The 12,020-nt window shown below is 37.1% G+C and overlaps 1 protein-coding gene across 1 annotated transcript; it reads left to right on the top strand.

The window, feature by feature from the left end:
• Nucleotides 1–5,732: 5,732 nt before the first annotated feature.
• On the top strand, nucleotides 5,733–11,425 carry LOC134660627 (JNK-interacting protein 1). Its single transcript, XM_063516401.1, has 8 exons — nucleotides 5,733–5,940; nucleotides 6,094–6,332; nucleotides 8,264–8,518; nucleotides 8,744–8,959; nucleotides 9,442–9,559; nucleotides 9,634–9,796; nucleotides 10,312–10,493; nucleotides 11,213–11,425. The coding sequence occupies exons 1-8, from the start codon at nucleotides 5,858–5,860 to the stop codon at nucleotides 11,283–11,285; spliced, it is 1,329 nt and encodes a 442-aa protein (XP_063372471.1). The 5' UTR covers nucleotides 5,733–5,857; the 3' UTR covers nucleotides 11,286–11,425.
• Nucleotides 11,426–12,020: the final 595 nt, after the last annotated feature.

Here is a 12,020-nt window from a genome sequence, read left to right as displayed (position 1 = left end):
GATGTGAATACGGCTTGTATGTTAAGGCCCGATTGGCTTTTAAAAGAACGGTTACAATGTGGGATTAGGACCGTTCTCCACGGGATATAAACACTAATAAAAAGAGTATCACAGTACACTAACTAAAATAATATTAATAACCTATATAAAGGTGATTCAGGAGACGTAAGCAGGATGAACCCTACAGATTCAGTTAACTATAAGCTACTCCCTCAGAATATTGGTGCGATTAAGGTATTGTTTTAAGTGTTAAAAAAAATAGTTTTTAATTTTGCACGATGGCCATGGTCACTCTACAATTCACATGGTAAACATTTTTATTGTAGGTACAATAAAATAATAAAACTAAACGTCGGTCCAAAGAATGTCAATTTGTTCATTCTCCAAAAGCCACTGACAAAACTGCCTTCGATAGTGATACGGATGAAGCTCCGTAGCATTTAAAAGCAGCCAAACGTATCCGTGGGTCCAATCTTTCTAAATCACGATGTAGTCCACCTCGTGCTTGAGCTTGAGTAGGCACTGTGAATTGCCCATAATCCCGTAAATTTTGAACCATCCGGAGTATCCATGTGTTGGCACTGGCAAATTTGGATAACGCTCATGGAATAAGCCCTTTGCTCTGTTTGTGTTATTGGTTTCCAGACCAATAAACCTTAAAACCGTAAAGCCTTACGATCTCGCATCTTTCAATATTGGAATAAGATATTTTACGATATTTTTTGTAGAATTCAACAATATCATAAACGTAAATGTTGACAATGCAAAATGTGACAATTTACTTTCTTTATTAAGTTCTGTCATTACATGTTTTAATTTAATTACGATGGTAACGATCCACTAATGTTTACTATAGGCATATGTAGCGTCAACTGCCGAAGACTGCTTTTGTTGCTCACCGTGTTAGACCGTGGTAGCGTGGAGCAACAAAAGCAAAGACAAAGCTTCGGCAAAGGTTCTGCCTTGGGAGTCGGCGGCACACAGTCGTTCAGCATTCTCGACCTCCTGCGCAGTCAGTTCGCCGGCTTGCAGAGAGCCCAGTCAACTTTGTCTGGTGTTTCTCACGTACCTGAGAAGCAGGCTACAGATCTCACGAATCTCAAATATTTGGAGAACCGTCTGATGTCTGGGAGAGCACGTCCGCAATGTCTGTTCATTAGGGTCAATTTCACCAAACGAGCATTTTTGTCTAATTCCCATGGAATTTTGAAATACCAACATTACACAAAAAAAAATATGCTCATAATTTGATAAAAAATATAATAAACAATTATTTTCTTATGGGGTAAAAATATTCATAAAACTATAAAAGTTATTTCAATTTAAAATTTTGGTCAGGGCACGGGAATTAGTGTGTCCATGGGAATTAGATTTTACTAGCACGAAAATTAGAACATGGCACAGGAATTGTTTTCTTAGCTTATTTTGGTAGTTAAAACTATTATTTATGTATATTTTAATCTACAATAATATACTTCAACCATACTGAAGCGGCATCGAACATATTTATCTACTTTAATTTTAGTTTCGGACGACAAATCTACGAAAGTATGATACACTAAAAACTACGTATTTGACTAATAGTTTCCTTGATTTTAATGGCAACTAATCTCTCTTTCTTAGTAAAATATATATATTTCAAAACAATACTTTGAGTAGTTGCGTAAACATGTCCGCCTTACATACAAAACTATTCATTAAAAAGTGTCATTATGTATCTGCATGTAGATAGGTACAAGGTGTATGATCTGCTTTATGGCCGTATAGGAAATGATACTAAGAAATAAATAGGGGCACAGAGAGAAGAAGTTATTGTGTAAGTTAATCTGAAGAAATCGAATATGCTGCCTTCATAAATTCATAACACAAACAATTGTTTAACCACATATGAGGTAAGGTGGGGTAAGACTATCACCGGGGTAAGACTATCACAGACAGACAGACATGACGAATCCATAAGGGTTCCGTTTTTTGCCATTTGGCTACGGAACCCTAATAAGATATCTAATAGTATTACGGTTTTAATACCCCCCTGGCATTGTCTAAAATAACCGACTTGGTTTCACATTACATCTCAAAACTTTTTTTGTAGTAGAAGAACTGCGTTGCGAGACTTGCATCTTTTTACATGTAATGTTTTTGATAGGATCCCATCTCTTTTACCATACTGATACTATGTATACACATATCATAACTATATACATCTTTATTCATACTCACATCGTACATCGTAGTGTACCTTTACTTTCCCTACTAATTGTAAGAACTAAAAGGTAAATTTGTTATCGCATATATTTCTATAGGATTACAAACTTATTTATGCAGTTATTAGATCTTTAGAACGTGACTAATATTGCAGTATTATTAGATTTTTATTGGCTTAAAAAGCTTAAACCTAATTACGTTTCAAATTTGGAACTTGTGGGTATGCTAGAAGTACCTTAGAATAATGATGATCGTGAGTGATTGTGTCAGTGACAAAACTAAGGGATTTTAAAGTGCATTAATTCTTAGATTACATGTTCAAATTAAATGTTATTTTGACCGTGCCACTTTGTTTTGCTCGACTTGGCGGCGGCACTGCCGTGTCCCCAGATCCTTTATCCTTCCCCGGGCCTCAAACTATCTCCATGCAAAATATCATCAACATGATATTGGTTCAGCGGTTTAAGCGTGACGAGATAACAGACAGACAGACAGAGATACTTTCGCATTTATAATATAGTAAGAATAGGATATATTTAATTTTTCTTGTATTAGAAAAGCTAATTTATAACAACTAATCTATTAAACGAGCAATTCTTGTATATATTTCGGGGATCTCGGAAACGGCTCTAACGATTTCGATGAAATTTTATCATATATGAGGGTTTTCTGGGGTGAAAAATCTATCTAGGTAGGTGTTATCTCTGGAAAAACGCGCATTTTTGAGTTTTTAGGTACCTACCTAAAAACTCAAAAATGCGCGTTTTTCCAGACACACCCTACCTACCTAGGTACCTATATGTTTTCCAAGCAAAGCTCGGTCTCCCAGATATTTAAACTTTATACGGCATACGCTGTCAGCTGTCAAATTTACAAAAACAAAACATTGCAAATGTGATTCATTTTGTTTCATGTAACCTTAGGTACAGGTATTATAATATGTAATAATTCCAGAAATAGTTTTATGTTTATAGAATATTTTAATGTTATAATATGATCAATGAATAAGGTAAGGTGGGGCAAGACTAACAGTACAAGGATTCCATACAAGTGATAGTCTTACCCCGGTGTCGACTTACCCCACCTTACCTTAAGTATTAAAATTGCTCGGGTTATTCGGGTCGATCCTGTATGTAAGTACTATAGTACTTATACTAAAAAACTATTCACAGATTTTTGTGCATTCTTTAAGATTTCCTTAAATGTAAAATAGAAAGATATACGTCGTATTATTATTACATATAATATATATTCAATGCCAATATATATAAGTAATAATAATATGATGTAAACATTGCCAATTAACTTACAGTGCCCCCAATAAAAGATTTGTTGACAATATATGTAATACTTCCTAATTCCCGTGCCACTTAATCAGCTGTTTTAGGTAAATTTGTTATGGGAATTAGGGCACGGAAATTAGAATTCGTAATAAAAAAATTCGCCAAAAATTTAAATCGTGTTTGACCAAACTGTTATGTTATCGCTTACATAAAGATACATAAAGGGCTCCTAAATATGACAATTGCTATTGAAAAGCTATGTGGAAAATAAAATTTATAAGGGGCATCGAAATTAGAAAAAAATTGTCGCCCACCCGGATTCCGAAATACTTACGCGATTTGCTCGAACACGCCGCGGCTTGACCTACATCCGCTTGCTTTGAGAGACAGCCGAATACTGCCAGTACAGGTGAGGCGGGACACGAGGCGGTTCAAATACAAACGTCGGCTGTCAGAGCCCTTTGAGTTTTGCCGACGAAATTTTACTCGCGCGCTCGGACAAAATTTAAACATCGATCACGAGTTATTTACCACAATGAAGTTAATAGTATATGTGCTCAGTGATAGTAAATATCATCTAGTTTAAGTATTTGACACTAAATTAGTGATACTAATGTAGAATTTTTCGTAGGATTTTTCATTATGCTCAAAAGTAGATTCCGGACAGGGCACGGGAGTAGTAATTTGAGCCTTTAGGTATTTTTATGTGTACTCTAAAAACCAACTAATCAGTGAATTCATATGGAACTCGGTGTGAAAGTGTGACTTCTTTATGTAAAAAAAAATTGGTAAGTATTGTCTGATGCTAACCCGCGATTTTCATCACGGACAGAAAAAAAATCGTGTTCAGAAATTGACCCATTAGGCACACGGCCTTGACCTCGATCTCGTCGGTGTCCAAAGATGCTTTCGGGTCAATCCAGCCTTTAGCGTCCATCATTCCGTCATCGTAGCCTAATTTTTCAGCACTCCCGGTCAGAAAACCAAGGAAATTTAAAAATAATATTTTTTTTAACTCGTAACATTATTATAGTATAATCCTTAATACATTATTTCATTTCCGCCAAACAAGCTTGATGATTATGATTGTCTGTTCGATGCAAACCGACTAAAAATTATGATTATTATTAATCAACAACACGATATTTTTAATAATACTTATAAGCTTAAAAAAGGAAACGAATGATACAGTATCTTTTAGTAATTCGTGATTGATTTATGATTCAATATTTTAATAATGTTTCGGTAAATAAAAAAGGAAACTAATGATAAAGTCTCTATTAGTAATTCGTGGTTGACTTATGATTCAAAATAATAATGTTTCGGTCAAACAAAGAGCTTTTGCACTTGACCTAGTAAATATAAGCAGGTGAAGGCAGCGCCATCTGCGGCTATTCTCCTCTCCTGATGTTTTATTAATCCCCATCGGGCGCTGTGTGTTTTGCTCTTGTGCGTGCGGTGCGCATCGCGTCGAGGATGAGGGCTCCCAGCTCTGCAAACAACGTACTACTTTTGTAGCATAATGCACTAAGCGCCACTTGCACCATCTCACTAGCCCGCTAACCCAGTGTAAAATTGTACTGGTAACCATGGTAACTCCAGGTTTAACCGGTTAACCCCGGGTTAGTGGGATGGTGCAAGTGTCCCTAAGAGACAAATATAGGTAAAGCGTCTCAGGATGAAACTTAGTTAAGGGTTGATAAAATTTGAAATGGAAAAACTGTTGTTTTTATTGCACATTCCTGATGCGTGGACTCGGTCATGGTCGCATTACTTATTAAGGCATTACTTTTTTTTAGTACGGTTTCGGGAAAAATAAAAGATGTTGACGTACTTGTACTTACTGACTTAGTTTATTGCAAAGGACTCATTTGACCTGTTATGAAACTATCATAATATAGGTACCTACTTAATTATAAATTGATCTTTTCCATTTTATTCCAATTTAAATTGCGATATTTATTTAAACTTTTTAAAAATAGGTTGGCTTTTCCGTATAAAGCTGACAGGTTTGATGAATACAGCATACTTATGTAGTCAGCTGTGAGCCTGATACTTTTTACAATATGACTTCCTAGGTCATATGTGCAATGTGTGCATGTACTACCTAATTAAATAAGTTTCAATTATCTGAAAAAAAATGTTGATTTTATGCAAGTGTAAAATAAATGTAGAGACTGCGGAAATTACCGCTGAATCAGCGGCGCTGGTGCATTTCATCCCCAACGCATTACTGCGAAGTGCTGTAGGCGCCTGCAGGCCACGTGCGCGCGCCGCGCGGTGCGCACCCTGCGCCGGTCGATACCACCCCGAGCGCTCGACGCGCGCAACCCCGCACTCTATACCCAATTATCAGGTGCAAAAGCGACATGGCCGACAGCGAGTTTGAAGAATTTCGGAGAGTTTTCGACAGAATACCACAACATACAAAGGCTCCAACGCCGTTTTATTCGTAAGCGCTCTTTTTTATCTCTATTTTAAGCCCGAGTGTACCGAGTTCTGTGGTAACCGCAACTAATATTCGCGAGAGTGGAGATGAAGACGTGATGCGCGACGCAGAGTGAGTCACCCTAACGAGATCTAAAGTTGGAATGTGGTGTTACAGTTTAGTGCCAAATGTGGGTTTGGAAGACGATTCCCCGTCATCGAAAAGTGATGGCACGCCGGAGGACGACCGAGGCTGCGTAGCCGACAATGACTCCATATCGGCGCTCCCTCCCGGGACAGCGTCCCCGGGACCTCCACCGGAGCCCCCCGAGGCGCAGCGCAGCCCACGTCATCAGACCTTCGTCAACGGCGAACGGCGCAGGCGAAAACTCCCCGAAATACCAAAAAACAGAAAATGTAAGTTGTAATTTTAGTACTCCATGCACGAGTTTCCTGTTATTGTTTTCGTTGGTTCAAGTCCAAAGTTGATAGCCAGTTCGATAATTTTACGCTGGCGCTTGCATCGTTCCCTATTAATAGATTCTGCACCTGCGCTTTGGCGAATGCAATTGAGTCGACCCATCCTCAACCTTTAGTGCTATTGCGACTGCCCAAAATCTGGACTCAGAGATTCGAAACGCAACCCAATAAATGCAATGGACACCCGTGGTTAGTAACAACAGCCGCCACTCAGCATTCGGTTTTCATCATCATAATCTAGCTCCTATACATATTACATGTATACATTCAATCTGCTGATGGCGCCCAATCGCTTAAGAAAATCGAGGAATCGAATCTCCTTGGCCAGTAAAGTTTCTCTACCTCTAACTTTGAGTTTTATTTTAATTTTCGTTTCCATACTTATTGCACTGGTAATATGGTATTCAGTTTAACACGTCTTATTTCGTACACACGCTTTTCACAGAAACAGGTATAGGAATACAAGGTAATTTTGAACACCTCGCCCCCTTAGCAACTTCTGCTGCTGTCTGTACCTATCTCGATAACAATGTGCCAAAGAGAGTTTAAATTATTTTTTCTACTCCCGTTCTTTTATTTGTCATTTAAACACATGTTTAAAACCCTACCTTATAGTTGTCAAGAGAAGTCTTTAGTATATTCCCCAAAAAAGAATTTGTGCATACACGCAGTATCTTTTTGGCGATTTTACGATACTTCGTGTAATGACCACTTAAAATATATTGAATAAAATACAGTGTTGCCAACCTTATTTTAAATGTCATCTTATCATAAATAAGTGAACCATAGGCATGTTTTTTTTTAATTACATTAATTCATTCTTTTCCCGCCCGTACCCTCCATTTTTGCTACTTCTTGAATTAAAAATATTTGTTAAATTTACAATTTTATTTCAAAGTAAGCGCTTGGTCGTAGAAAAAGTATTGTATGCAACGTTGTTTAACTGAGTCAAAAAATACTCGTGGCGTCTTTATTAACAATTTTCGGCTTCGCCTCAAATTGTTACTCACGCCACTCGCCTTTTTTGACCTCTCTTAAACAACGGTTGCATAAAATACTATAATTATAATTATACTATAATTATATTATTACTATATATATATATATATATTATTATATTATTATTATTCCTTTATTCATTTAATTTCTTAGATTAGGTTATTTATAATATGGATATAAAAATAAAATACAAAAACACTTACAAAAACAATACAAATTATTATTATTATTACTATAATTTCTGCACGTTTATTTGCAAACGTTCTTACAGTTAGTTTCGATTTCTATGACAAATGAAATAGACGCCAATGAGTGACGGCCTGATTCGAACTTGAATGTACGTTAAATTTTCGATCTAGATATACGACATGGATCGAATATGTAAGTGTGGAATATGTAAATTGAGGTTTTTGTTTGGAGAAACGTCACTTTTGACACCGACATAGCCGATCCACATCGTAGCTGATAGTATAAAGTAGATGTTAAATTTAATAAGTGAAAATGTTCCTTATTCACATCGAAATTAAATCATATAATTACAGTGATGATCTATAAAAATAATAATTAGGGTCATCAAAATTATATTACTTTTAAATTAGACAATGTAGGTATTCAAATCCTCAATACTGGCACATGAGAAATCCGTCTGCATACTTTGTGTCTAAGATTTAGGTTCCGGTTTCTGAATCGAAGTCCGACTTTATTAATACATATCTACATACAGTATAAGTACTCGTAGGACTCGAGAGATCTAATCCTAACAATTAAGTATTATTCCTTTTACGTTTGTAAGGTGCTTGCTTTTGAACCCAGATTCCGTATTTATAGCCACCCGATTGACTCGTAACTGACTATCAATAATTTTGCAGCAACCATATTGACATGTGGCCAACCGGCGTCGCTTGCCGACGAGCTCGGAGCCCTGGCTGGTCCCCTTATCCGACCAGGTTGCCAGGGCCGCCCGCTGCTGGTGCTCAAATGCGGATACTTGCTCGACGAGGACTCGAGCCCGGACTCAGAGCGGCTGCAGAGCCTGGGCGATGTCGACAGCGGCCACAGCACTGCACACTCACCTATAGACACTGGCCCCAAAAGTTTATCTCCGACACCCCTACAACAGAATGGTTAGTAATACATTTCATTTAGATTTATCAATTTCTAATAATATGTTTTTATATATCGACAGTTCGCGTTAAAAAGTACATTTATGAAACAGTTTAATTGTTGTATATACTCGTATAGAGACATAATTATCTCTTTTCGTTAAGCTATCAGAGAACTGATACTGTTGATGCTGCCTGTTCCTACTGTTTCGATGTGTATTAACAATGTTGTTTTTATGTATACAGAAACGAACATTTCGGTTTCACCATCATCCAGCTGTAGCATCAGCGGCATCAATTTCGCTGGTAACATGACCACGGTGCCCCACAGTCAACTGGAAATGCTAGAAGCGACACATAGAGGCCTACATAAGTTCAATCCGCGACATCACGATGAAATAGAAGTGGAGATAGGTGACCCCATTTATGTACAGAAAGAAGCTGAGGATTTATGGTGTGAAGGTAAACATTGATTAACAATGTATTCAGGTATTTGGATATTGCCCCCTGATTGCCCCGTCTATTCGTCAGCCCGCAACGGTACCAATACCATAGAGAAAAAAATACATAGAGTGCTCACTCCATACATCCGTTTTAGTACCAAAAAGACTATTAGCATCTAGCATCGAGTAGCGGAACTATCAGTATTGCTACTTGACAATAGATGTAGCACCGACCGGAAAGTCTTAAGCTGTTGAGATAAGATTTTCCGGTCGGTGATACATCTATTGTCAAGTAGCAGTACTGATAGTTGCGCTACTCGATGCTAGATGTAGACACTGAAATTAATAGTCTGAACTGATGTATGGAGTGAGCACTCTTGTCTTACTACATTTCTCTATGCCAATACCTATCCTAAAAATACGATAAAATATCTCGTTTTACCCTTCATGAAATTGCCCGATTGTAATCCTAATATGATTCTGCACTATTTATTCATACAGGAGTAAATTTGAGAACAGGGCAGCAAGGAATATTCCCATCAGCCTACGCAGTAGATATGGACTACAATGACTTTGATCCAGCAAATGCCAAAGTAAAAAGAGAGCGATATTTATTAGGGTATGTTTTTTATATATAAAATAAATTATACTTTACTTAAACTTTTGTTTTAATTACATTTCAATATTTTCCAGGTATATGGGATCTGTGGAGACGCTAGCTCATAAAGGGACAGGGGTCGTCTGTCAAGCTGTTAAAAAAATTGTGGGAGAAAGCAGCGGCGAACCGAGAGCGCAGCCATGCATTCTAGAAGTTTCTGACCAAGGCCTACGAATGGTTGACCGATCAAAACCAGAGGTAAGCTTGGGACAAGTTATCGTCGTTTTAAGAGGTTCGGTATATGAAATGGTTTTTATTGTTATATATGTAAATGGTTTAAAATTTCCTTGCTGCGTACGGCCCTGAATATACACTTGGGGTTTTGGTTTTTCATCTTGCATGTTGGAGCTAATGTATAGAGCACTTTCATTACAAGCCAACAAAATGAACAATAAGTGGTTAATTTTTATTGTTTTAAATATAATTTTTTCGTTAATACTATGTTACGTACGTTCGTTAAATACTATGAAAAACGAAAAATAATGGTATATAAAATAGAGTTGAGTAAAACTATAATCATTGAAAGTTCTGAGATGATTACGGCTACAGCCCCGGGTCCCTTTAAGTGATAATGATGACTGTCAAAAATAGTAGTTAAGGGTCATGGAAAGCACAAATGTCCATAAGTACTTACCAGTACCTATACAGTCTGCTATTTAATACCAAATAAATTAAATCGTGTACCCTCTGATTTTTTTGATTTCTGTGTACAGAGAGGTCGAAACGCCCCATGCATCGACTACTTCTACTCATTGAAGAACGTGTCGTTCTGCGCCTTCCACCCACGCGACCACCGGTACCTCGGCTTCATCACCAAGCACCCCACGCTGCAGCGCTTCGCCTGCCACGTGTTCAGGGGCCAAGAGTCCACCAGGCCAGTCGCTGAGGCCGTAGGGTGAGTGGGCGTTTTTTTTTTGTTGTCCCCTACACTTTTTTTTCAAATTTGGAATTTTTTATGTTATTTCTACTCAGAATCACGAGCTCTTTCTATCCTAATAGGAGAAAAAAAGTGTCCCAAAATTTCCATACATTTTTCGATCTTTCCATTCCGCGACCGCCATACAAAGTCTATGAAAAATGGTGACGTAATGGAAATAAAAACCTTAGGACACTTTTTTTCTCCTATTAGGACAGAAAGAGCTCGTGATTATGAGTAGAAATAACATAAAAAATCCCAAATTTGAAAAAAAAGTGTAGGGGACAACAAAAAAAAACGCCCGAGTACACTACTTATTATTTCCAATGAGCTGGTTTTATTTGTGTCATGTATTTGGTAAAAAAGTTTTGACGCATAACATAACGGTCCAACTTATAACGCCCCTCTTTCGGGGAATAAAATGAACCTTTTATTATCGACATTAACACAGTTTTGTTTTTTTAACTCTTAATTAAAGCTGTTCCGTATGTTCTATATAAAAAATAGTGATCTATTTTACTAGACAGATTTAATTTGGGGAAAACCCGTAGTTGCAAAAAAAATGTGTTTTATTATTTATACATTGCGACGGATCGGATCAGATGTTTTCTATGGGACAGTCAACAATTATTTTGCAATCTCGCGGTTGCCATATTTAATAATAACAAAAGTAGAATGAATTTTATTTCTGATTTCAGGCGAGCGTTCCAGAGGTTTTATCAAAAGTTTATAGAAACGGCATATCCAATCGAGGATATTTACATAGAGTGAAGCTATAGTTAGCAATCATCATTGCAGTAATTTTAAGCTTACCCGTTGCATTTGTCACGTTTACCCAAGATGGACTGGAGCCAAGCTGTAAGTTACTAGATTAGAGAATCCGTGTTACAAAACACGTTACAGAATTGTGAACAGGATGGATGGTGGTTATATATTATGGTGCTAACATTTTTTCTCCTGTATATTCCCAAGTTATATTTAAAGCTGCCTATGTGTGATTTTAAGTGCTGTGATGTGACCTGCTTCGAATGTGTCTATGGAAAAACTGAGCAAAGGTAGGTATGCAAGATTTAGACCTAGTCAGAAATTTCTGCTGGATATCGTGATATTAATGCTATTTTAATGAAACAGAGAGAAAATTTGTAAGCACTATAAACGAGTCGATTGTGACAAAGCAACGTAATCTTTAAACTCGTTGTCGAACGCTGTGTCGCCTACCAAACATGTTTCAAGTATTTTAGATGTCATTCAGTTGAGTGTAAAATTAAACAAAACATACTTATACCACATAAGATTGCATAATTAGAAAAGATCTTCCAATTCTATCATACCTTTACTCACTGTTTTAAGCGACGTTCAAACTTTAAAAACGATAATAATGTATTATGTAATTACTCGCAACGCATCTCGTTCGCACCAATACAATAAATAAGTACGAGCCCTTGCTCTTAAGATGCCTCGGTGAGTGATATCAAAATAAGATGAAATAAATATCACTTTGCAAAT

This window comes from Cydia amplana, chromosome Z (assembly GCF_948474715.1).
Source record: "Cydia amplana chromosome Z, ilCydAmpl1.1, whole genome shotgun sequence".
Lineage (NCBI taxonomy): Eukaryota > Metazoa > Arthropoda > Insecta > Lepidoptera > Tortricidae > Cydia > Cydia amplana.
This window is presented reverse-complemented; position numbering and strand designations above follow the sequence as displayed.

Bases quoted from the DNA above. Each gene is read 5' to 3' on its own strand.
- LOC134660627 (XM_063516401.1), top strand. From the start codon at position 5,858: ATGGCCGACAGCGAGTTTGAAGAATTTCGGAGAGTTTTCGACAGAATA. The intron at 5,941-6,093 runs GTAAGCGCTCTT...GTGGTGTTACAG, and splicing joins GCTCCAACGCCGTTTTATTC to TTTAGTGCCAAATGTGGGTT. The intron at 10,494-11,212 runs GTGAGTGGGCGT...TTCTGATTTCAG, and splicing joins CCAGTCGCTGAGGCCGTAGG to GCGAGCGTTCCAGAGGTTTT.